This window comes from Globicephala melas, chromosome 2, assembly GCF_963455315.2.
Source record: "Globicephala melas chromosome 2, mGloMel1.2, whole genome shotgun sequence".
NCBI classification, from domain to species: Eukaryota; Metazoa; Chordata; class Mammalia; order Artiodactyla; family Delphinidae; genus Globicephala; species Globicephala melas.
In genome coordinates this window covers 51,380,490-51,406,061 of record NC_083315.2, presented here as the reverse complement: position 1 = coordinate 51,406,061, position 25,572 = coordinate 51,380,490, and the positions used below count along the sequence as shown (strand labels likewise).

Sequence of the window (25,572 nt, the reverse complement as noted above, 5' to 3'; positions counted from 1 at the left end):
CAAATAGGGTGGTTAAGGTAGGGCTCAGAGAGGCGTTGACGGGTGAGGAGTGGAAGGGGGTAGAGGAAGGCATTGCAGGCAGGGAAAACAGCCAGGACATTATTATAAATAACTGTGACGTCTTGTGATACTCAGTAAGATTCAATGCGTGTTGGAGCCACTGTTATGCTAATTCTTTCCCAAGAGGTTTTGATTCCGGAGGAGAGAACCGCGGGGGTCGGCGGGGACTTTCTTAGCCTGAAAGGTTAACACCGGCAGCGGCAGGGGAAGGCTCTTTACGGCTTGGTGGGGCAGACCTTGGCTGCAACCCGCAACGGCTGCGAATCGCCAATCTGCCGAGTTCTGTTGCCCAATGTGCCCGGAGCAAGAGCCAGGGCGCAAATCCTGTTTCTCGGCGGCCCCAACTTCCTGCGACCTCGGTGTCCAATCAGTGCAAAGGTAAACATTCGATACGGAGTCGGCTGGGAAGTCAGTCAGGTAGCCGCTAGACCACCCAGTGCGCAGCGGATGGTAGGGCTCCAGTCAGGCCACGGCTAGCCCTGCCCTTCCCGGATCGCTCACCCGCCTCCTTTCGGCCACGCCCTCGCGGCGATAGGCCGAGCATCTGGGCCGGGTCGCTACGCGATTGGCCGGGACGACGGGACGCCGGCCCCAGACGTGCCACGTGTACGTAGGGGCCGGCCGGAAGACTAAGGCTGGAGCTGACGCGGCCGGGTTTGGCCGGGCCGGGCTAGGCGATGGCGGCCGTGGAGCGGGACGGGGATCAGCTGTCCACGCGGCCAGCCCTAGAGACCGAGGGGCTGCGCTTCCTTCACGTCACGGGTGAGTCGGCGCGGGTCGCAGGGCAGCGGGTTTGCGCCGCCACCCTCGGCGCGCCGCCATGTTCGGTGAGTCGTTCTCCTCTGCCCTACGGGCCGGACCTGGCCGGGAGCCGGATGTTGGCGCTGCACGCAGGCCCGGGCGGTGGTCCCGAAGCGCGCTTGGAGGCCCTCCCAGAGCGGTGCTTCCTCGGGCGTTGCGGTCGGCCCTTTTTTGCGCGAGTTCTTTACTTTATGCGAAGCAAGCCTTCCGGGTTTGCGGTTGCTGGGGTCTCTCCGCCCTTGGCGTGTGCCTTCAAGCCTCAGCCCCTCGACTCCGTACCCCCACTCACGCCCCCAAAATCCGGCGCTGTATCAGCCCTCCATGGGCACTCCTTTCTATATGTAGTCTGGATATGAAAGGCCTATGCCCTCCTGAGTCGGATACACTTCCCTTAACCCCTCAAAACCCAGCTGGCGTGCCCCACGTCCTCCGGACTTGCCCCTCCTATTCCCCAGGTAGCTGAGAAGTCCTTTCTCAGTGATCCATGAATTGTTGTACTACTCGTTATTTTAACTGCCTACTTAGGTCTTCAGCTACACCGTGAAGGTTTTGAGGACAAGAAGCTACGCTTATTTTGCTTTTGTTTAATGTTATAGAAAAGTCCAGTGGTAGTATCATTTTTAGTTTCTTGAAAACTATTTTCTTCTTTTCAGTGGGCTCCCTGCTGGCTACCTATGGCTGGTACATCGTCTTTAGCTGCATTCTTCTCTACATGGTCTTTCAGAAGCTCTTCACCCGGCTGAGGGCCTTGAGGCAGAGGCAGCTGGATCGAGCTGCCGCTGCTCTGGGTTAGTGCCTGATAACAAATGAAGACGTGGCTTTACGCCTACTTGTTTTAGTATTTAAAAGTTAGTCTGTTGTTAAGAGTAAGAAATACGTTTCTGATCTGTGTGGGAAGAAAACTGTTTTATGCTTAGGAAATTGGTTTTGGTGATTTGCAATAGTGTTGTTTTGTTTTGTTTTAATTTCAGAGTTTTTGATGGGATGAAAAACCCGCTTGATGGTGTGTAGAGCACTCACTGCATATTGTGTTGCATGGTTTTTCATTTACAGGAGAGATTAAAGTGAAGACTTCACAGCTGCTCCGTACTTATGGGTCTGTCTACTAAGTCTCATTAATCTCTAGAACAATCGTGAGTGACAAACTCAGCCTTAGTTATTCACATCCACCGCATTTTGATTTTCACAACTTACTCATCAGACCTGATATCAGATTACACCTGACTGTTTCAAAAACTTATTCCCTCTAAAACAGTAGCTTTAACTAGTTAGAAGCTAGAGTTTCTGAGGACATATTTAAAATAAATGTTAAGTGTCTTGAGAATAGCAGTATAATTAAATAAATACAAATCATCAGTCATCTGAGCCACCACAGTTACTGAGGGTGGGGAGGAAAGCAAACATAACACAAATGTAGTTATTAGTAGAAAGACTTAGAAAATTCCTTCAGTCTCCTCTCCCATGAAACCCTGTGGTCCTGCCATTATCTCAGCATTTTTGGTTGTTGGCTGTATATCCAACAAAAACTACAAAGTACAAAGTAAATCTTGCTTAAGTTGCAGGATTTTGTGAAGTGGATGACTGGTGTTAGAGAACAAGTCACCTGGTACAGCCATCTCTGGCTCTGTGAGACCTGCTGACAACTGAGGAGTAGATTTATAAGATAATGGGACGGGCATCTCAGAAGAGGAGTTTGTTGTAATGAAGCATTGCAAGAAGTGTATGTGCAGTGAAAGGTGTTACCTTGTGTTGTACAATTTTGTTAGAAAAATTAGGTTAAAAAAGTCCACACATAATTTTATTCTAAGAATGATCCAACAGTTCCAAATGTTACCACAATTCACATTTCTAGAAAGTGGAACTAATTTTGTTTTTAAAGATAAAGGTCTAGTCATCTCTGTCACCACAGACACACCCCTGTGCTACTTTGGCCCCCGTTTTACGTGGATTCAGTTAGGTGACCTGTTTCCACTGCTAACTATCTATAAGTAATGATGATCGCATATCCTTTGGATGATACTGATGTGAACATATAAGTTCCAGTTTGTTTCCTTGTTTACAAAATTAGTCAAACCACTGCCTAGTTCCCCTTAGTGCTCCTTAAACACAATGGTCTGAGTAAAATAGAGAACTTGATTGTATATTTATATAATTTGCTTTGTTTTCTAAACCAGATAAAAACAGATACCTGGGGTGGTCATTTCTGTTAATGCTAGCTGGAAGGATTTTTCTCTTTTTTTTTTCCTGTAAAAACAAGGATAAAATACCTGACGATCTTTACCTCTTTCTGGTGTAGACCTGGGCTAATTAGGTGATGGCTAATGATCAGAAAACTTTATCTTTCCTTGGTTGTCTTCTAGAATTCTGGTCAACCTAGAGACTGGGTGTTAGGAGGTATCCAGGTTGTGGAATGGAATCTCACTGGCCGTCAGACCACTTATATTTCAGTCTTGGAGCCCATGCCAGACTCTCTGAATTGGAACTGCTCAGGGAGCCCAGAAATCTGTTTTGAACAGAGATTTCTGATGCTTTGGATATTTAACAAGGGCTATGAACTGTGGCGATGGGATAGTCCGCTGCCCCGCCCCCCCCTTAAGCAGTAAAATATATGCAGAAGAATAGACTGATTCATGTAAAAGTATATTCTTGCATTGCCTGACTTCTGTACACTTCTAATAATATAGACCTCAAGAGTTTCCATTTTATATTACACAAGGTGCTTTATCCCAATTTCTTTCTGACATTTTAGAACCTGATATTGTTGTTAAACGACAGGAGGCTTTAGCAGCTGCTCGTTTGAAAATGCAAGATGAATTAAATGCACAAGTTGAAAAGCATAAGGAGAAACTAAGACAGGTATGAACTGGTTTTAGTTTGAATACATGATATTTGAGGTTTAGTGGGTAAAAGTGTGTGTGCACATGTGCATGCGCATTAGGGTGGATACAAAGAATAACTATTTCAGGCCGAATCATTTCCACTTAGCTAAGTATTGCTCAGCATGTTTTCCTTGTGCAATTTCTTACTGTTTAGGGGGAAATACTCTTAAAGAAGGGTGTCTTGTATTTATGTTTTTTCTTTTAAGTGGTTCCCTCACGGCAGCATTTCACCCAGCAAAACTGTTTGCTGTGTACAGGAGCCATACCACCAGACACACATTCAGCCTCTTGCTCCATGGTTGGTCTCAAGCCGAGCATGTCACATGACCTGGCTTGGTGCAGCTGCTCTTCAGTGGATTGAAGGAGAGCCAGGGGAGGGTGGCGATGGGCTCAACCCAGGGTCAAGATGGAGAGCAGGAGATGGAGTTTTGAAAGATTTTTTTAAAGACACATGGTTTGGTTGTAGGGGTGGTAAAAGGTTTGGGGGGTCTGGGGGAGGAAGAACCAAAGGCTGCTATTGAAGTGACCTGAGCAGCCAGGTGGGTTGTGCTGCTCTTCACAGGAGTAAGGTCACCCACCAGGTTGGACCCATTCTCTGTAACTGAAACAACTAAGTGTAGACTCTGCTTTCTAGTTTCAGTGCAGATGTTTCTGGGCCCCTTTTTTTCTCCTCTGAAGGAAGCCAGAGAAGTTGGTCTTCCTCCTGGTCTTGCATGTGTCTCTGGTGTTTCCAATATGGAGTACCTTTCTGCCACTGCTGGTTCTGCATGGTCATCCAGTACATGGCTGGTCTCCACAGCTTGGTTGGAGCCCAGAGGGAAAGGACAGAATAAGACAACACCTACTACACACATTCGGCCTTCTTGGTCACCTTTCTCAGCAGCCTTCTTCAGTGTTCAGTGGGTTGCCCATCTTCCACTTAAATAGTCACCTAGAATGTACTAGCACATTCCTATTATTTATGTAGTTTTCTAAACCACATGAGGTTAAAACAAATTCATGATACAAAAATCTGTACTATGAAAATTAAGTCTCTGCCTTCCTTGCTCCCCTATCTACTGCTGCTCAAGCATTCCATGTTAAGCTTTCTAGGTGTTTTTCCAGAAACATTTTATCCATATATAAACACATGCATGTATCATTTTTACATAGAAATGGCAGCATAGTATACATAGATGCCATTTTTAAGCAGTTTTATTTTAGTTTTTTCCTTTGCTGATTTCCAACCATTTGTTTTGTTTCTGGAGCCATAGAGTAAGTTGAATTCCTTCTACATGTCAAAATTAATGACTTGAGGGTCTGAGTTTTTTGCATTAGTAAAACAGCCTGATCATTTATCCAATTTGTTGATGTAGCTGAAAAAAAATTTTTAAAAGATTATTTTTAAAAATTGTAGTGTGCGCCTCCTAAAATTGGAGAGAAGATAGAAGCCTATGTTCAGTTTTAAAGTTGTGGTTCTGTGTATTTAACAAACTTAACAAACAGAATCTGCCTGACTCACAGTTCAGTCAGCTGTCTTATTTGGTCTCAGGATTTATCAGCAATGTTCCATTCTGGTGTTTTCCATGTTAGCTATGAGCATAAAACAACCTTCAGATCAAGAGACTGTTTCCTCTTTGACTTCCTGTACTTGCAGACAGTGGAAGCATGAAGGGACAGACATGTGGATTTAGCAGTGATGAACCCTGAAAGCCATCGAGAAATTTCTGGATATGTGCTTTCTAAGGCATCTTCTTACATATCTTTGTGATATCACAGTTTAATTGGAACCAGAATGAACTAAAGTTTGGGTCTGGATTCTACTGGGAATAGAGAGTGACTTGTGTGTGAACTTAAGTTGCAGTACCCAGTTGTTCTTCAAGGAGGAGGAAGCAGAGTCAGAGACCCAGGGCACTGTGTTTCCCTCCTGTTTACTGCATAATTACTGTATAAGCTTTCTCAGGTGCTCATTGTTTGACATAGTTTTCTGCTGAGATTAGTTTTCCTTTATGCTCCCATAGTATTTGACTTTCAAAGAACTTTCAAATCTGCTCTCACTGGATCCTCATAGCCTTTGAAGTAGAGGGGTTAAGTGAGTTTCCTCAGGTGACGCAACCAGGTAGCAACAAAGCAGGCCTGCCAGCCACATTCACCCTTTCCAGGTCAGCGTTATTCTCCATTACCAAAAATGTCCAGTTTAGAACAAGAGTCGGTATTCTTTTCTCTGTGACACTTTTTGCTTTCTTTAATAGTATACAAAAACAAAAGGTTCTGTTGGTGAGTTAAACTCACACCACTAGATGACAACTGTTTTATTAACTGAAGAAAGTGCAGGTGAAGGTGTGTTTTGAAGGACATTTAGATTAAAAGTTATCAAAATTACATTTTCTTTGAGAAAGATGGTAGCTTATGAATTCATACTGTACAACGTGTGATTCTTCTCAGCTTGAAGAAGAGAAAAGGAGACAGAAGATTGAAATGTGGGATAGCATGCGAGAAGGAAAAAGTTACAAAGGAAATACAAGAAAGCCTCAGGTGATGTAGCCTTCATTGGGTCTTTGTTGCTGCGCACGGGCTTGCTCTAGTTGCGGCAAGCTGGGGCTACTCTTTGTTGCGGTGCGTGGGCTTCTCATTGCAGTGGCTTCTCTTGTTGTGGAGCACGGGCTCTAGGTGCATGAGTTTCAGTAGTTGTGGCATGTGGGCTCAGTAGTTGTAGCTCGTGGGCTTTGTTGCTTCACAGCATGTGGGATCTTCCCGGACCAGGGCTCAAACCCATGTCCCCTTCATTGGCAGGTGGATTCTTAACCACTGCGCCACCAGGGAAGTCCCTGGAGTAGAATGTTTTTAACTAGATTCTTAAGCCTGTGTATGTTCAAACAGGAAGAAGACAGTCCTGGGTCTTCTACTTCATCAGTCATCCCAAAACGAAAATCTGACAGAAAGCCCTTGCGGCGAGGAGGTAAGTACCAAACATCAAAGCATTCTGAACAATTACAGGATACATTTACCTTTAAAAACAAGATTCTTTTTCCTTGTTTCATTGTCCGTAAATTGAGACTAATTCCTAAGTTTAGGGTTATGAAGATTAAATAAGAATCAGATGCAAAGCAGCCCTCAATGGCTGGAAGTCACCAACGTGCTGAGCCCTGTGGGCCTTGGGCAAGGATGTGGGCTCAAGTCCTGTTTCCAGGAGGCCTATAACCTCCTTGGCCTCACAAAGTCAGCATTTGATTGGCAGTTGAAAAAGGAGGTCACTCGAGGCCCTCAGGAAATAATTGGATGGTTGCACTTGTATTTTAGTATTCTCACTGTAATTTAGTATTCCCACACAGTCCTATAAAGGGAGTGGTAACTGGGGCGAGGAATAGTATTGCAGGTAAGTTTGTCAAGGGTCTAGGACACAGGGGTTTTGGTCTTTCCAGCCAGGGCCACCTTGTTTCTTACAAATAACTTTCTCAAGGAGGCATGGACAGATGTTCATTCAGAGAGCTTCTGCATGCAACATCCTTGAGCCCTCTAACCATAGCAGTCTGTCCTTACCCCATCCTTAAGGACTTTCACGTCCTTTTGGGAAGACAGGACTCCCACACAAATGAAAATGAGTAACCTTTGTGATCTGCCAGGAGTTCTCTGTTAATCCTGAGAGAGGGGAGGGCAAAGGCATTAAAATACTTTATGTAGGAACCAGTTTTAGGCCAAAGACTATCCTCCGTCCGGGAGAGGGGTTTTCTGTGGGGAGGTGCTGCAGAGGCAGAGGTGTGGAAGCCTGGCTGGCCTATTGGAGGACTGTCAGGAGTCTGGAACCTGGGCTCTGTGCAGACTGGACACAAGTTGGGCTGGGCTCTGACAACACCCAAAGCTGGCTTGCTGTAGGGAAGTGGTGTGTCTGAAAAGGAAATGCTTTTTTGAATCTTTTTCTTGCTCCAAGCAAGGAATAGTCTTCCAAGACTATTTTTCAGAGCAAAGAGTGGTGGTATTTAGGAGGGAATTGTAGAAAATGGAATGCATCCAGAGCTAGGGGCTTTGACTGGCCTGGCTTTACAAATAAGGAAACTGAGACACAGGGAGTTAGTGACCAAAGATTCTGTAGTAAGTAAGGAGCAAAACCACCTCATTTAAGGTCTTGCTGGCTCTAAAGCCTGATCAGTCAACCTGGTTGCCAAATGTCCATTAACTTTAGGAAGCTAATGAGTGGGCAGGGATGGGGTTGGGGACTGGGGCATGTGGATTACCCAGTTCTGACTAGTGGAAGTAACGAGTTCCATTCTTTTTGATTTTGGTTTTTTAAATTTATTTTCTGTAGGTTGAGCAGTTCTTATTTGAATGTATACATTATATTAAGCACTGCAGTTAGAAGCCTTTATATACTTAAATCTAGCCATCTTGAGAGGTTTTTTGGGCAAATTTTTTTGTGTGTTTTGGGTAGTTTTTCGTGTTTGGAGAGTTAAAACAGAGAAGCTGAATGGCTTGTTTTATTCCCACCAGAAAGTTAGTTCAAACTGCAGTGACCATGTAAATTTTTTTTGTCATATGGTAGCTGAAAGTTGTATGAAAATGTTTGTGAGAATAGAATCCATATCTTTGCAGTGCTTTGCATGTCAGGCTCACAATTTTATGTTTGATACAGAACATTTCCAGCACTGTTCTGCTTTTCTCTTGTCACAGGTTACAACCCTTTGTCTGGTGAAGGAGGTGGAGCCTGCTCCTGGAGACCTGGACGCAGAGGTCCATCGTCTGGTGGATGAGGCTAAGAATCTTGTTAGTGTTGCTTTTGACACTAGCAAGATGAATCCTTAACCCTCGACTCAATTGCCTTATGCACGCTTTTCACAGTGACTACCCAGGGGGAGGGGGCTTTCTTTCTGTTCTTAACTGCATCTGTGTCTTCAAGGGTTGAAGGCAGCATATAGAGCATGGACGTGGCCACTAGGCAGTAGTTGCAGTTGGTCACACTGCACTGAAGCCAGTGACTGTGTTCACTGATTTCATGGGTCATTGCTAGTTGATAGCTAAAGGCCTCCAAGTGATTGGCGATCTTGATAAAAGAGACCTGGCAATGATCCTTCAAGTTAACAGGTCCTTGCTGGTAGGACAGTCTCTGTGACAGGTTGCGTTGAATGATGTCTTCCTTGTAAATGGTGAGCCCACCAGCGAGGATTACTGATGCAGAGAGTTGATGGGGTTGTTTCTGTATATTTATTTTTATGTACAGAGCTTTGTTAAAAAAAAAAATAATAATAAGTATAAAAAAAATTTGCAAGGAACATTTTCAAGCATCTTTATCAAATTTAAGGAAATTTCATTATGAACTTGAATTTGTCTATCTAATATTACACAGCTTTTTATTATTCATAACCTCCCACTAATATTATTTTCCCTTCTCATTATTCCTCACCTGCAATGAGCATGGCAAGTGGCAGATAGCTGTAGTGATTTTCAGAGTTGGCAGGCTCCTTGGGGTTTATCCACAAAATCAGGCACTTGGAGTTGTTTCTGAATTAAGAGGATAAAGAAACATCTTGCCTAGAGGTACCTCAGGGGCCAATGAGGTTTCTGGGAGCCCTTTGGGTCATCCCTCTTGCACTCATTTCTTATGTACTTGTCTAGAACTTTGGTCAAGTATGCTATAAAGGGCCTGATAGTAAATATTTTAGACTTTGCAGCTGCATAGTCTTTATATTTTTACATTTTTAAAGGATTGTTAGAAACATTTAAAAATTCTTAGCTCATGGTTGGATTTGTCCTGCCTGCTATAGTTTGCTGATCCCTGCTTCACATCAAGATTTTAAGAAGGAACAAAATTAACCTGCAGAATAGTGATGATTAGCTGGGAAAGTATTCCAGAAATGTCTCATATAAATTAATCAACATATGTTGAGTGTGTGAAATATTCTGTAGTTGTCTCTTGACATATATAAAGGAAAAATATAGTTTGGTCTTAGGGGGCTTAAAATCTCCTGGGGAGGGCTGGAGGGAGTGAAAACAGGATTTTGAAGACAGTGTGATTGCAAACAAATGGGCTGGAGTAGTCAAAATCAAGTATTTGAGTCTGGAGACATTTGAGTGAAATTTTGAGTGGAGGAATGTGGGAGTTCCTGGCAGAAGAGAGGGTCATTGAAAACCAGGGTGGGTCTCCTGAGGTTTAGGAAAGCCCTTGAACCTTTATCTGAGTTACCAGTTTTTACCCAGATTGGCTTTCCACCAGCATGGAAGACTCACAACATGGGAAGTTTTAGACTTAGGTTAAAATATTCCACCCATGTTTGTTATTTACATATAGAGAGATTCCTGTAGGTTTTAAAGGAACTTTTAAAGAATTCTTCCTTTAATGTATTTTCTGTAGCTGAAAACTTGTGTTAAGCAGCTCTCAACTATTCATTTTAGAAGTAGAAGGGCATGGTTCAGTACACTATTAGCTGTGACTTTTCCCTCAAACCTCATTTTGTTCCCATAAATTTAGGAATTATCAAGTCAGGGACACATAGGAAGAAACAATGACTTCTGTGTACCCACCTTGCATCTGGCACCATGAGGTGGTGGTGGAGGGGGTGGTGCAATGTGGAGAATTGATTGGGAGATAATAAAGGGGAGAAGGAAACTAATTTGTGTAATAGTTAGCATTTGAAGAGCACTTGCTGTGTGCCAGGCACATACATTTATAGTTAATCCTCACTACAATCCTGTGAGGTAGGTACTTCTAGTTAACCTTGGTTTTCAGAAACTGAAGCTTAGAGGGTCACCTGGTCCAAGGCGCTGATCACTATAGTCTACTTTGTCCTTGTGTTCCTAATAGCCAAGGGCCATAGATAACCAAGATGGGAGCTTGATCTGGCTAATGAAACAGTTATCATGTGGAATAGTGAATACTTGGGTGAAAATTGTGTGCTACAAGTCTAGGGCAGTAAGCATTTCAGAAGGGTGGACCAGAAGAGGTAGGAAATATCTCTTGCCAGAAGAGATAGGTCCTGTGCTGATATTGAAAGAATGAGGAAGTGGGGCCAGAACGTGAGGCCCATGGGGAAGAAGGGATGGGTCAGAGCCGTGTCAGACCGGCAGAACACTGCCTTATGCCTCAATGGAGGGGCTGCAGCTGAGATCACAGCATGAACCCAGTATAGACTGCCAGCAGCTTGAAACTGATGCAGTAGACACTTGAGAGCTATTAAGGTTTAAATGATGAATGCGTTACCCAGTCTACCCTGGTCATGGAGCAACATTAGTAAATGTGGGGCAAAATATGCACAGACCTTCAGCTGAAACTTTCTGGTGGCTAGCATTGTGTCCTTGGCCAAAGGCACCTGCCTCTGCAGGAGGAGAAAGGAACTATTCCCTCCTTCTCAAGGACCACTCTTCCCTCGCTTCCTTCTCTCCACCATGCCATCAAGTCTTTCTCATAAGAACAAAGCCATATCACATACCCAAAGCCCTGGTTCCCTCTGGTGCTCTAGAGTGAGCTTTGAGTTGTCTCCACTCATCAGGAACAGATTAATGCTGCTTAATGCTAAAGATGCTATTCCTGGATCATTCTCTTTCATGCCCCAGTGGAGTTTTTGGTCTTGTCTTATTTGACTTGCCAGCACTTGACCCTCCTTGCAGCACTCCCTTCTCTTGCCTTCCATAACACCACACTCTCTGGGTCTTTACTCCCAAGACAGCCCACACCTCTCTCCTGTGCGTACCCTGCCCAGGGCTCCTAGTCTTCTTGAACAAGTTCCTGTATTCTCTCTCCAATTTCTCTTCTTCCATTTGCTGTTATATGTTCCACAAAAGTTCTTCTTAAGTTGATGTGTCTGATGATTCTTGGCACTCATCATTTGCAATAATTGAGCACTCCTTGAAAAACACTATTCTCTTGACTTCTGGGACTCTGCACTTGTCTGGTTTTCTCCTGCCTTTCTGATCAGTCTCTTGCTGCTTTTCCTGATCTTCCTGACCTCTAAATGCTGAAGTTAAAGAAAGTTACAAAAGGAGTTAGAAAAGGCAAAAAGGTGTAAGCATCACTGTAATGCCACTCGATGTGAGTGGCATTGGAGAAACCACAAATGTATGATGTCGTGATTAGGCATATTGGTATATGCAGCTTGAAGTAAAATGTCAGCATATTGTACCCCAATTCAAATACTGTATCTCAAAAGAACTTAGATAGAAAATGATGCTGTGCTCTGGGAAACTGAAAACTCAGAGTCAGTCTGGTGATGAAGAAGATGCTGTAAACAGTGCAGACACGTGCCCTGCCCTTGTGGACCATGCGATGCATCCACAGTGGGCGGGGGGGGGGGGAAGATGAGCATCACACAGTTACAAAAATAAATGACTGGAGATAGCAAAGCATGGCAGAGTAGAAAGACGTGAGCTCACCCCTTCTTAACACTGAAATCACAACTAACTGCTGAACAACCATCAACAAAAAAAGATGCTGGAACCTACCAAAAAAAGATACCCTATACTCAAAGACAAAGAAGCAGCCACAATGAGATGGTAGGAGGGGCACAGTCGCAATAAAATCAAATCCCATACCCACCAGGTGAACAACCCACAAGTTGGAAAATAATTAGAACACAGAAGTTCTCCCACAGGAGTGAAAGTCCTGAACCCCACTAACTTGGGGGTCTGGCAATGGGAGGAGGAACCCCAGAGAGTCTGACTTTTGAAGGTCAGTGGGGTGTGATCTCAGGAATTCCATAGGACTGGGGGAAATAAACTCCACTCTTGGAGGGCACACACAAGGTTTAGTGCACACCCGGACCTAGGGAAAAAAGCAGTGACTGCTTAAGAGACTGGGCTAGACCTACCTGATAGTATTGGAGGGTCTCCAGCAGAGGTAGGGAGCGGCTGTGGCTGTGGGGACAAAGACATGGTCAGTGGCAGCTCTGGTGAGAACTCATTGGTGTGAATCCTCCAGGAGACTGCCATTCACCCCCACAAGACCTAGCCCCACCCAAGAGTCTCCAGGCTCCTCAAGCCAAACAACCAACAGGGCGGGAGCACAGCCCCATCCATCAGGAGACTGCTTAAAGTCTTTCTGAGCATAGCCCTGCCCACCAAAGGGACAAGACCCAGCTCCACCCACCATAGGGCAGGAACCAGGCCCTCCCACCAGGAACCCTGCACAAGCCCTCTTAGACAGCCTGCCTCATCCACCAGAGGGCAGACAGCAGAATCAAGTAGAATTGCAAGCCTGTAGATCAGAAACCACAATCACAGAAATTTAGACAAGATGAGATGGCAGAGGAATATGTCCCAGGTGAAGGAACAAGATAAAACCCCAGAAGAACAACTAAGTGAAGTGGAGACAGGCAATCTACCAGAAAGAGAATTCAGAGTAATGATAGTGAAGATGATCCAAGGTCTTGGAAGAAGAATTGGAGGCACAGATTGAGAAGATACAAGAAATGTTCAACAAAGACCTAGAAGAAATAAAGAACAAACAGGTGAACAATACAATAACTGAAGTAAAAACTACACTAGAAGGAATCAATAGCAGAGTAACTGAGGCATTAAGAATGGATAAGTGACCTGGAAGACAGAATATAGTGGAAATCACTGCCATGGAACAGAATAAAGAAAAAAGAAAAAAAGAATGAAAAGAAAGACAGTCTAAGAGACCTCTGGGACAACGTTAAAGACACCAACTATTGCATTTTAGGGGTCCCAGTAGGAGAAGAGAGAGAGAAAGGACCTGAGAAAATATTTGAAGAGATAATAGCTGAAAACTTCCCTAACACTGGAAGGGATATGGTTACCCAAGTCCAGGAAGCACAGAGAGTCCCAGGTAAGATAAACCCAACGAGGAACATGCTGAGACACATGGTAATCAAGTTGATAAAAAATAAAGACAAAAAAATATGAAAAGCAACAATTAACATACAAGGGAACTCCCGTAAGGTTATCAGCTGATTTCTCAGCAGAAACTCTGCAGGCCAGAAGGGAGTGGCATGATATATTTAAAGAGATGAAAGGGAAGAAGTTACAACCAAGAAAACTCTACCCAGCAAGGCTCTCAGAGTCCATGGAAAAATCAAAAGCTTTACAGACAAGCAAAAGCTAAGAGAATTCAGCATCACCAGACCAGGTTTGCAACGAATGCTAAAGGAATTTCTCTAAGCGGAAAAGAAAAGGCCACTACTAGAAACAAAATTACAAATGGAAAAGTTCACAAGTAAAGGCAAACATAAAGTAAATGTAGGAAATCATCTGCACATAAATATCAAAACCAGCAATTGTGAGAAGAGGAGAGCACAAATGCAGGATATTGGAAATGTGCTTGAAATTAAAAGACCAGTAACTTAAAACAATCTTGTTTATATATAGACTGCTATATCAAACCCTCATGGTAACTGCAAACCAAAAAACTACAATAGATACACACACACACACACACACACACACACACGAATCCAAACACAACACCAAAGTTAGTCATCAAATCACAAGAGAATAGAACAAAAGAGGAAAGGAAGATAAAAGACCTACAAAACCAAATCCAAAACAAGAAAATGAAAATAGGAACATACTTATTGATAACTACCTTAAATGTAAATGGATTAAGGGCTCCAGCCAAAAGACACAGACTGGCTGAATGGATACAAAAATAAGACCCATATATATGCTATCTACAAGAGACACACTTCAGATCGAGGGACACATACAGACAAAGTGAGGGGATGGAAAAAGGTATTCCATGCAAATGGAAACCAAGAGAAAGCTGGAGTGGCCATATCATATCAGATAAAATAGACTTTATTTTTTTTAATAAATGTTTAAATTTATTTATTTTTTAATTTTTGGCTGTGTTGGGTCTTTGTTGCTGTGCGCAGGCTTTCCCTAGTCGTGGAGAGCAGGGGCTACTCTTTGTTGCGGTGTGTGGGCCTCTCATTATGATGCCGTCTCCCGTTGTGGAGCACAGACTCCAGGCACGCGGGCTTCAGTAGTTGTGGCTCATGGGCTCCAGAGCACAGGCTCAGTAGTTGTGGTGCATGGGCTTAGTTGCTCCATGGCATGTGGGATCCTCCCAGACCAGGGCTTGACCCATGTCCCCTGGATCCTGAACCACTGCACCACCAGGGAAGTCCCAACAAAATAGACTTTAAAGTAGACTGTTAAAAGAAGTAAGGAAGGATGCTACATAATGATCAAAGAGTCAAACCAAGAAGAAGATATATCAATTGTAAATATATATGCATCCAACATAAGAGGACCCCAATATATAAGGCAAATACTAACAGCCATAAAGGGAGAAATGGACAGTAACAAAATAATAGTGGGGACTTTCAACACCCCACTTTCATCAATGGACAGATCATCCAGACAGAAGGTCAATAAGGAAACACAGGCCTTAAATGACACATTAGACCAGATAGACTTAATTGATATTTATAGAGCATTCCATCCAAAAGCAGCAGAATACACATTCTTCTCAAGTGCACACGGAACATTCTCCAGGATTGACCACATGCTGGGCACAAAGTGAGCCTCAGTAAATTTAAGAAAATTGAAATCATATCAAGCATCTTTTCCAACCACAATGCTATGAGGTTAGAAATCAGCTACAAGAAAAAAACTATAAAAAACACAAACACATGGAGCCTAAACAATATCCTACTAAACAACCAATGGATCACTGAAGAAATCAGAGGAAATCAAAAAATACCTAGAGACATGAAAATGAAAGCACAACAATCCAAAACCTATGGGATGCGGCAAAAGCAGTTCTAAGAGGGAAGTTTATAGCAATAAAATCTTACCTCAGGAAACAAGAAAAATCACAAATAACCTTATACCTCAAGCAACTAGAGAAAGAACAAACAAAACCCTAAGTTAGTAGAAGGAAAGAAAGCATAAAGATCAGAGTAGAAATAGATGGGCTTCCCTGGTGGCGCAGTGGTTGAGAGTTCCCCTGCTGATGCAGGGGACACGGGTTCGTGCCCCGGTCCGGGAAGATCCCACGTGCCGCGGAGCGGCTGGGCCCGTGAGCCATGGCCGCTGAGCCTGCGCGTCCGGAGCCTGTGCTCCACAACGAGAGAGGCCACAACAGTGAGAGGCCCGTGTACCGCAAAAAATAAATAAATAAAAATAAATGAAATAAAAATGAAGAAAACAGTAGAAAAGATCAATGAAACTAAAAGCTGGTTCTTTGTTTTTTGGGGTTTTTTTGTTTTGTTTAATACATCTTTATTGGAGTATAATTGCTTCACAATGCTGTGTTAGTTTCTGTTGTACAACAAAGTGAATACATATATCCCCATATCCCTCCCTCTTGAATCTCCCTCCCACCCTCCCTATCCCACCCCTCTAGGTTGTCACAAAGTACCGAGCTGATCTCCCAGTGCTATGCTGCTGCATCCCACTAGCTAGCTATTTTACATTTGGTAGTGTATATATGTGGATGCTACTCTCACTTCACCCCAGGTTCCCCCTCCCCACCCCGTGTCCTCAAGTCCATTCTCTACATCTATGTCTTTATTCCTGCCCTGCCACTAAGTTCATCAGTACCTTTTTTGTTTTTCTTTCTTAGATTCCATATATATGCATTAGCCTATGGTAATTGTTTTTACCTTTCTTACTTCACTCTGTATGACAGACTCTAGGTACATCCACCTCACTACGAACTCAATTTCATTTCTTTTTATGGCTGAGTAATATTCCATTGTATATATGTGCCACATCTTTATCCATTCATCTGTCAATGGACATTTAGGTTGTTTCTATATCCTGGCTATTGTAAATAGTGCTGCAATGAACATTGTAGCACATCTGTCTTTTTGAATTATGGTTTTCTCAAGGTACATGCCCAGTAGTGGGATTGCTGGGTCATATGGTAGTTCTATTTTTATTCTTTTAAGGAACCTCTATACTGTTCTCCATAGTGGTTGTATCAATTTACATTCCCACCAACAAGCAGGAGGGTTCCCTTTTCCCCACACCCTTTCCAGCAATTATTATTCCTAGATTTTTTGATAATGGCCATTCTGACCCATGTGAGGTAATACCTCATTGTAGTTTTGATTTGCATTTCTCTAATAATTAGTAATGTTGAGCATCTTTTCATGTGTTTGTTGGCCATCTGTATGTCTTCTTTGGTGAAATGTCTGTTTAGGTCTTCCACCCATTTCTTAATTGGGTTGTTTGTTTTTTTGATATTGAGCTCCATGAACTGTTTGTATATTTTGGAGATTAATCCTTTGTTGTTTCATGTACAAATATTTTCTCCCATTCTGAGTGTTGTCTTTTCATCTTGTTTATGGTTTCCTTTGCTCTGCAAAAGCTTTTCAGTTTAATTAGGTCCCATTTGTTTATTTTTGTTTTTATTTTTATTAGGAGGTGGGTCAAAAAAGATCTTGCTGTGGTTTATGTCAAAGAGTGTTTTTCCTATGTTTTCCTCTAAGAGTTTTATAGTGTCTGGTCTTACATTTAGGTCTTTAATCCATTTTGAGTTTACTTTTGTGTATGGTGTTAAGTAGTGTTCTACTAGTTTTCTGGTGGCATCTTTAGGATTTTCTATGTATAGTATCATGTCATCTGAAAATAGTGACAGTTTTACTTCTTTTCCAATTTGTATTCCTTTTGTTTCTTTCTCTTCTCGGATTGCTGTGGCTAGGACTTTCAAAACTATGTTGAATAAGAGTGGCAAGAGTGGACGTCCTTGTCTTGTTCCTGATCTTAGTGGAAATGCTTTCAGTTTTTCACCATTGAGAATGATGTTTGCTGTGGGTTTGTCATATATGGCCTTTATTATGTTGAGGTAGGTTCCCTCTATGCCCATTTTCTGGAGAATTTTTATCATAAATGGGTGTTGAATTTTATCAAAAACTTTTTCTGCATCTATTGAGATGATCATATGGTTTTTATTCCTTAATTTGTTAATATGGTGTGTCACATTGATTGATTTGCATATATTGAAGAATCCTTGCATCCCTGGGATAAATCCCACTTAGTCATGGCGTATGATCCTTTTAATATGTTGTTGGATTCCGTTTGCTAGTATTTTGTTGAGGATTTTTGCATCTATGTTCATCAGTGATATTGGTCTATAATTTTCTTTTTTTGTGATATCTTTTTCTTGTTTTGCTATCAGGGTGATGGTGGCTTCGTACAATGAACTTGGGAGTGTCCCTCCCTCTGCGATTTTTTGGAAGAGTTTGAGAAGGATAGGTGTTAGCTCTTCTCTAAATGTTTGATAGAATTCGCCTGTGAAGCCGTGTGGTCCTGGACTTCTGTTTGTTGGAGGCTTTTTAATTACACTTTCAGTTTCATTCGTTGTGATAGGTCTGTTTATATTTTCTAATTCTTCCTGGTTCAGTCTTGGAAAATTGTACCTTTCCAACAATTTGTCCATTTCTTTGTGGTTGGCAATTTTATTGGCATATAGTTGTTTGTAGTAGTCTCTTATAATCCTTTGTATTTCTGTGGTGTCAGTTGTGATTTCTCCTCTTTCATTTCTAATTTAATTGATTTGTATCCTCTCTCTTTTTTTTGGTGGGGGGGTACATGGGCTTCTCACTGTTGTGGCCTCTCCCGCCGCGGAGCACAGGCTCCGGACGCGCAGGCTCAGCGGCCATGGCTCACAGACGTAGCCGCTCCGTGGCATGTGGGATCTTCCCGGACCGGGGCACGAACCCATGTCCCCTGCATTGGCAGGTGGACTCTCAACCACTGCACCACCAGGGAAGCCCCTCTCTCTTTTTTTCTTGATGAGTCTGGCTTAGGCTTTATCAATTTTTTTATCTTCTCAAAGAACCAGCTTTTAGGTTTATTGATCTTTGCTATTGTTTTCCTCGTTTATATTTCATTTATTTCTGCTCTGATCTTTATGATTTCTTTCCTTCTACTGACTTTGGGTTTTCTTTGTTCTTCCTCTAGTTGCTTTAGGTGTAGCATTAGATTGTTTATTTGAGATTTTTCTTGTTTCTTGAGGTGAGATTGAATTACTATAAACTTCCCTCTTAGAACTGCTTTTCCTTCATCCCATAGGTTTTGGGGTGTCGTGTTTTCATTGTCATTTGTCTCTAGGTATTTTTTGATTTCTTCAGTGACCTCTTGGTTATTTAGTAGCATAATGTTTAGCCTCCATGTATTTGTGTTTTTTACAGTTTTTTTCCTGTAATTGATTTCCAGTCTCATAGCATTGTGGTCAGAAAAGATGCTTGATAGGATTTTAATTTTCTTAAATTTTCCAAGGCTTGATTTGTGACCCAAGATGTGATCTATCCTGGAGAATGTTTTGGTGTGCACTTGAGAAGAAAGTGTATTCTGACGCTTTTGGGTGGAATGTTCTATAAATAGCAATTAAATCTATCTGGTCTATTGTGTCATTTAAAGTTGGTTTTTCCTTATTTATTTCCTGTTTGGATGGTCTGTCCGTTGGTGTAATTGGGGTGTTAAAGCCCCCTACTATTGTGTTACTGTTGATTTCCCCTTTCATGGTTGTTAGCATTTGCCTTATGTATTGAGGTGCTCCTATGTTGGGTGCATAAATATTTGTAATTGTTATATCTTCCTGGATTGATCCCTTGATCATTATGTAGTTTCCTTATCTCCTGTAACAGTCTTTATTTTAAAGTCTATTTTATCTGATACAAATATTGCTACTCCAGCTTTCTTTTGATTTCCATTTGCATGGAATATCTTCTTCCATCTCTTCACTTTCAGTCTGTATGTGTCCCTAGGTCTGAAGTGGGTCTCTTGTAGACAGCATATACATGGATCTTGTTCTTGTATCCATTCAGCCAGTCTGTGTCTTTTGGTTGGGGCTTTTAATACATTCACATTCAAGGTTATTATCAATATGCATGTTCCTATTACCTTTTTCTTAGTTGTTTTGGGTTTGTTATTGTGGGTCTTTTCCTTCTTTTGTGTTTTCTGCCTAGAGAAGTTTCTTTAGCATTTGTTGTAAAGCTGGTTTGGTGGTGCTGAATTCTCTTCACTTTTGCTTGTCTGAAAAGCTTTTGATTTCTCTGTTGAATCTGAATGAGATCCTTGCTGGGTAGAGTAATCTTGGTTGTAGGTTTTTCTCTTTCATCACTTTAAGTATATCCTGCCACTCCCTTCTGGCCTGCAGAGTTTCTGCTGAACAATCAGCTGATACCTTTATGGGGATTCCTTTGTATGTTATTTTTTATTTTTCCCTTGCTGCTTTTAGTATTTTTTCTTTGAGTTTAGTTTTTGTTACTTTGATTAGTATGTGTCTTGGTGTTTTTCTCCTAGGGCTTATCCCTCAGGACTGTCTGCACTTCCTGGATTTTTGTGACTATTTCCTTTCCCACTTTAGCGAAGTTTTTGACTATAATTTCTTCAAATATTTTCTCAGACCCTTTCTTTTTCTCTTCTTCTTCTGGGACACCTATAATTCGAATGTTGGTGCGTTGTTGTCCCAGAGGTCTCTGAGGTTGTCTTCAGTTCTTTTCATTCATTTTTCTTTATTCTGCTCCTCGGTAGTTATTTCCACCTTTCTGTCTTCCAGCTCACTTATTCGTTCTTCTGCCTCAGTTATTCTGTTATTGATTCCTTCTAGTGTATTTGTCATTTCAGTTATTGTGTTGTTCATTTTGGTTTGTTCTTTAGTTCTTCTATATCTTTGTTAAACATTTCTTGTATTTTCTCAATCCGTGCCTCCATTCTATTTCCGAGATTCTGAGTCATCTTTACTATCATTACTTTGAATTCTCTTTCATGTAGATTGCCTATTTCCTCTTCATTTATTTGGTCTTATAGGTTTTTACCTTGCTCCTTCATCTATGGCATATTTTTTTTGCCGTCTCTTTTGTTTTTGTTTTTTTTTTGATGGGTGGGATTGTGTTCCTCCTGTCTTACTGGTTGTTTGGCCTGAGGCTTCCTACACTGGAGTTTGTAGGCTGTTGGGTAGAGCTGGATCTTGGTGCTGAGATGAGGACCTCCAGGAGACCTCACTCTGATGAATATTACCTGGGGTCTGAGGTTCTCTGTTAGTTCAGTGGTTCAGACTCAGGGGTCCCACTGCAGGAGCTTTGGCCCGACCCCTGGCTCATGAACCAAGATCCTGCAAGCCATGTGCGGTGGCAGTTCGCTTGGGGGTCCTCCTGTCTCCTTGGGCATCGAGGTCCCCACCAAAGCTGGTTCTTTGAAAAGATAAACAAAACTGATAAACCTTTAGCCAGACTCATCATGTAAAAATGGGAGAGGGCTAAAGTCAATAAAACTAAAAATGAAAAAGAAGTTACACCTACATCACAGAAATACAAAGGATCATAAGAGACCACTAACAGACAACTATATGCCAAAAAAAATGGACAACCTGGAAGAAATGGACAAATTCTTAGAAAGGTGCAGTCTCCCAAGACTGAACCAGGAAGAAATAGAAAATATGAACAGAATAATCCCAAGTACTGAAATTGAAACTGTGATTAAAAACTCCCAACAAACAAAAATCCAGGACCAGCTGGCTTCACAGGCGAATTCTATCAAACATTAGAGAAGAGGTAACACCTATCCTCAAACTATTCCAAAGAATTTTCCCAAACTCACTCTATGAGGCCACCATTACCCTGATATCAAAACCCGACAGGAACTTCCTTGATGGTCCAGTGGGTAAGACTCCATGCTCCCAATGCAGGGGGCCCTGGTTCGATCCCTGGTCAGGGAACTAGATCCTGCATGCCTGCATGCCACAACTAAGAGTTCACATGCCGCAACTAGGAGTGCATGCCAGACACCGGGAACTCTGCTCAATATTCTGTAATAATCTAAATGGGAAAAGAAGTTGAAAAAGGATAGATACATGTACAGGTATAACTGAATCACTTTGATATACACCTGAAACTAACAACATTGTTAATCAATTATGCTCCAATATAAAATAAAAATTAAAAAAAAAGACTGTACTGTGATGAGGGCTACAAATGGAAAATACATATCGCAATGAGAAATGATCTGACTTGGGATGCCTAACTTACCTATACTCTGTAGCCACAGATTCCACTTTTGTGAAATGTGAGAGTTGGAAACATTAGGAAGTAATTTAGAGATGAAATAACTTCACCGCAAACCAGGAGAGTCTTTCCAGTTTTCAGTGTTAGTACCTGTTCCTGACATGCTTCTCAGTAGAAAGTCCTCCTTGGGGGTCTAATGGTAATGTGAAAACACAGACCTTAACAAATGTCTTAGGGAACTTTATTGGCCCCACACTGCCTTTTTAGCATCACAGGAGGAAGTAATACAATACCATGAGACCAGCTTCTGGAGTAAATTTCTGCAAATGTTGATATAGGGTAAGCCCCCTTCATTTTTTTTTTTTTTTCCCTGTACGTGGGCCTCTCACTGCTGCGACCTCTCCCACCACAGAGCACAGGCTCCGGACGCGCAGGCCCAGCAGCTATGGCCCACGGGACAAGCCGCTCCGCGGCATGTGGGATCTTCCCAGACCGTGGCACGAACCCTTGTCCCCTGCATCAGCAGGCGGACTCTCAACCACTGCGCCACCAGGGAAGCCCAAGCCCCCTTCATTTTAAAATATTTATTCCAAACCTCCTTTCAGTTTATTCCAGGCCTCTTCTCACCATAATCAAAACAATTTGTAAACCCCATGATAAAAATAGGACTTGTAATAAAAAAAATGTAAGAGAAGCGAGCTTGCCAGTGCAACCTCTGATTTGGAAGATGTAGTCCTTAGCTTCTTCAGTGTCCCAAACCACCCTGGACTTGGTGAGTTGTAACAACCACATATCCCTACTATTCTGCTGGGCTTGGCACAGTTGATCTTGGCTGCACTCACTATGCATCTGTGGGTCAGCTTGTGGGTCAGCTAGAGACTAGCTGGACCCAAATGGCCTCACTCATGTCTGGCAGTTGGCTAGCTATCTGCTGGGGCAACAGGTGTTTCTTGATCTCCAGCAGGCTACTCGGGCTCGTCCACATTGTGGTTCAATTCCGAGCGCAGTGCCAAAGCATTTCAAGTTTCCATTTGCTTCACATTTTGCTACCATCTCATTGACCAAAGCAATTTTAAGGCTAGTTCTGTTGCAAAGGATGGAGGAAGACTCCACCTCTTGATGGGAGGAACCGTCAAGCCACTGTGCAAGGGTAGAGATGCAGCAAGGGGAAGAAACTAGCCCTTTGCAGTAGTGGTGTAAATCCTCATGGGTCTTGTAACATCCACATTTTAGTCTCTGAAATCTCTCCAGTCTGGGTTAAAGCTGCCCCAACCCAGTCCTTGAGACCCTTCCCAAGATTTACAATCAAGAGAATTGCTTAGCACACATGAAGACTCCTGCTCTGACAAGTACACTACACCCCAATCCCAAAAGGAGCCTAGATAATGGCCTGCATGAGTCAGGGCTCCAGCAGGAAACATGGCACATTCAGACTGGGTGGCTGAGGAGTGGTCGATAAAAGAGCTATTTGCAAATGTGTGGGTGGGGTTTAGAGAAACTTACCCAAAAACTGGCTTCAACTCTTGGTAGGTGTCGAACCAAAAGATACAACCAAGCCAAAGATCAGGAGAAGGAAGGATTTATTACTTGCAGCAATTAAGGAGAACACTGGGGATTATCCCCGAAGTGGTGTCTCCTAGAATAGCAAAACTGGGGAAGTTTTAAGCTAAGCATACCTGCATATTCATGAAGAGGTTTGGGCGGTTGACAGAGTCCAAGCTTTAGTTGTTTGAAGTCATGAGGGTCAGAAAATGTCAACATCATCATCCCTTAGGTTCCAGTTGATCTGGTGGTTGAGTACTTCAGGCTAATCTTTACCATTGAAACAGAACTGGGAGTCTTTACACCTGATATATTATCTTTGCTGTTGTTACTTCTCTTGCCTGATAACAGTTGTTTTCTGTGTTCCTTTGTTCCCTTAAGATCATTAATTACTGAGATGTTCAAGGGTGAGCATTGTGGCCAGGCTTAGATCACAAAATGGCTTAGGTCAAAAATGGCTTCTGATGTTAAGAAAGCCATGCCTGGTTCTCTTTCTTTCTACCTAATCTGCTTACAAAACCAACAAGGGATGGGCACAGCTAGCAACACTGGGGAGCCATTGATAGTCTCCTCTCCTTTGCCCTCTCCCCACCTAGCAAACCAAAGGTCTGCAAAGAGAACAGTTACCAGAATCTGTACAGTCGACTCGCAGTGACCCAACAAGAAGGAGCTGGAATACCTACTCTGACCCCCCTCTTCTCTTACCCACCAGTGCCTCTCCTTAGCTGAGTTGGAGCCCCTGGGGATGGCGTTAATATCTGCTAAGCTGGTTTACTGATGATCGGACTCAAGGTGGCTGTTAGTAGTTAAATTGTGTACCCCCAAAAGATACGCTGAAGTCCTAACCCTGGGAATGTGTGACCTTATTTGGAAATAGGGTCTTTGTAGGTATGACCAAGTTAAGATGAGGTCATACGAGGTCATGTTTAGGATTGAGGTGGGCCCTAATCCAATGTGACTAGTGTGTTAGTCTGCTAGGGCAGCCATAACAAAGTACCCCAGATAGGGTTGCTTAAGCTGCAGGGTTGTATTCTCTCACAGTTCTGGAGGCTGGAAGTTGAAGATGGCGTCAGCAGTCTTGCTCTCCTCTGAGGCCTCACCCCTTGGATTGCAAGACAGCTGCCCACTTGCTACCTCTTCACATGGTCTTTTTTCTGTGGGCGCTCATCCATCTTGTTTCTGTGTGTCCTAATCTCTTCTTATAAGAATACCTGTCAAATTGGATCAAAGCCCTCCCTAAATGCCTTGTTTTAAAATAATTACCTCTATCTATAAATACCCTATCTCCAAATGCAGTCACATTCTGAGGTACTAGAGGTTAAGGCTTCAGCATATAAATTTGGGGGGAACACAGTTCAGTTCATAACAGTTCAGCTCATCCTTATAAGAAGAGGAGAAGAGACACAGACCCAGAGAGAAGAAAGCCATGTGAAGACGGAGGCAGAGACCGAGTGATTTAGCCACAAACCAGGGGATACCTGGAGCTACCAGAAACTGAAAAAGGCAAGGAAAAATCCTCCCCTAGAGGCTTCAGAGGGAACATGTCTGTGCCAGCACCTGAATTTTGGACTTCTAGCCTCTAGAACTATGAGAGAAAAAAATTCTGTTGTTGTAAGCCATCCAGTTTGTTCTAACTTGTTATAGCAGCCAAAGGAAGCCATAGTCAACATGGTCGAAGTGTTGGAATTTCCCAGACATTTAACAGAGGATGTTTCAAGAGACACAAATGTTGTGTGGATCTACTCTGTGCACGCCCTAATGATACCCTCCAGTGGTGGCCCAGGAGATCCACCATCAAAGTATTAAAAAAGGTGCTGGGCTATTGACAACCTAAGTGTCCATCATCGGATGAATGGATAAAGAAGATGTGGCACATATATACAATGGAATATCACTCAGCCATAAAAAGAAACGCAATTGAGCTATTTGTAATGAGGTGGATAGACCTAGAGCCTGTCATATAGAGTGAAGTAAGTCAGAAAGAGAAAGACAAATACCATATGCTAACACATATGTATGGAATTTAAGAAAAAAAATGTCATGAAGAACCTAGGGGTAAGACAGGAATAAAGACACAGACCTACTAGAGAATGGACTTGAGGATATAGGGAGCGGGAAGGGTAAGCTGTGACAAAGCGAGAGAGAGGCATGGACATATATACACTACCAAACGTAAGGTAGATAGCTAGTGGGAAGCAGTTGCATAGCACAGGGAGATCAGCTCGGTGCTTTGTGACTGCCTGGAGGGGTGGGATAAGGAGAGTGGGAGGGAGGGAGACGCAAGAGGGAAGAGATATGGGAACATATGTGTATGTATAACTGATTCACTTTGTTATAAAGCAGAAACTAACACACCATTGTAAAGCTATTATACTCCAATAAAGATGTAAAAAAAAAAAAAAAAAAAA

The 25,572-nt window shown here is 42.6% G+C and overlaps 1 protein-coding gene across 6 annotated transcripts; it reads left to right on the top strand.

Moving 5' to 3' along the window:
* The first annotated feature begins 669 nt into the window (after positions 1-669).
* SELENOS (selenoprotein S) lies at positions 670-25,572 on the top strand. 6 transcript variants are annotated; one of them, XM_060293913.1, is made up of 7 exons: positions 670-822; positions 1,515-1,649; positions 3,611-3,717; positions 6,165-6,254; positions 6,600-6,678; positions 8,385-8,477; positions 23,877-25,572. In XM_060293913.1, exons 1-6 carry the CDS (start codon positions 738-740, stop codon positions 8,462-8,464), a joined length of 576 nt encoding a protein of 191 aa, XP_060149896.1. In that variant the 5' UTR covers positions 670-737; the 3' UTR covers positions 8,465-8,477; positions 23,877-25,572. The 6 variants fall into 6 exon arrangements, with proteins under 6 accessions (XP_060149896.1, XP_060149895.1, XP_060149897.1 ...); XM_060293912.1 differs by having other exon boundaries at positions 23,761-25,572; XM_060293914.1 differs by lacking the exon at positions 23,877-25,572 and adding an exon at positions 17,794-23,751.

Coding starts and splice junctions, on each gene's coding strand:
- SELENOS (XM_060293913.1), top strand. CDS start 738: ATGGCGGCCGTGGAGCGGGACGGGGATCAGCTGTCCACGCGGCCAGCC. Junction 823..1,514: donor GCGCTTCCTTCACGTCACGG/GTGAGTCGGCGC, acceptor TCTTCTTTTCAG/TGGGCTCCCTGCTGGCTACC. Junction 1,650..3,610: donor TCGAGCTGCCGCTGCTCTGG/GTTAGTGCCTGA, acceptor CTGACATTTTAG/AACCTGATATTGTTGTTAAA.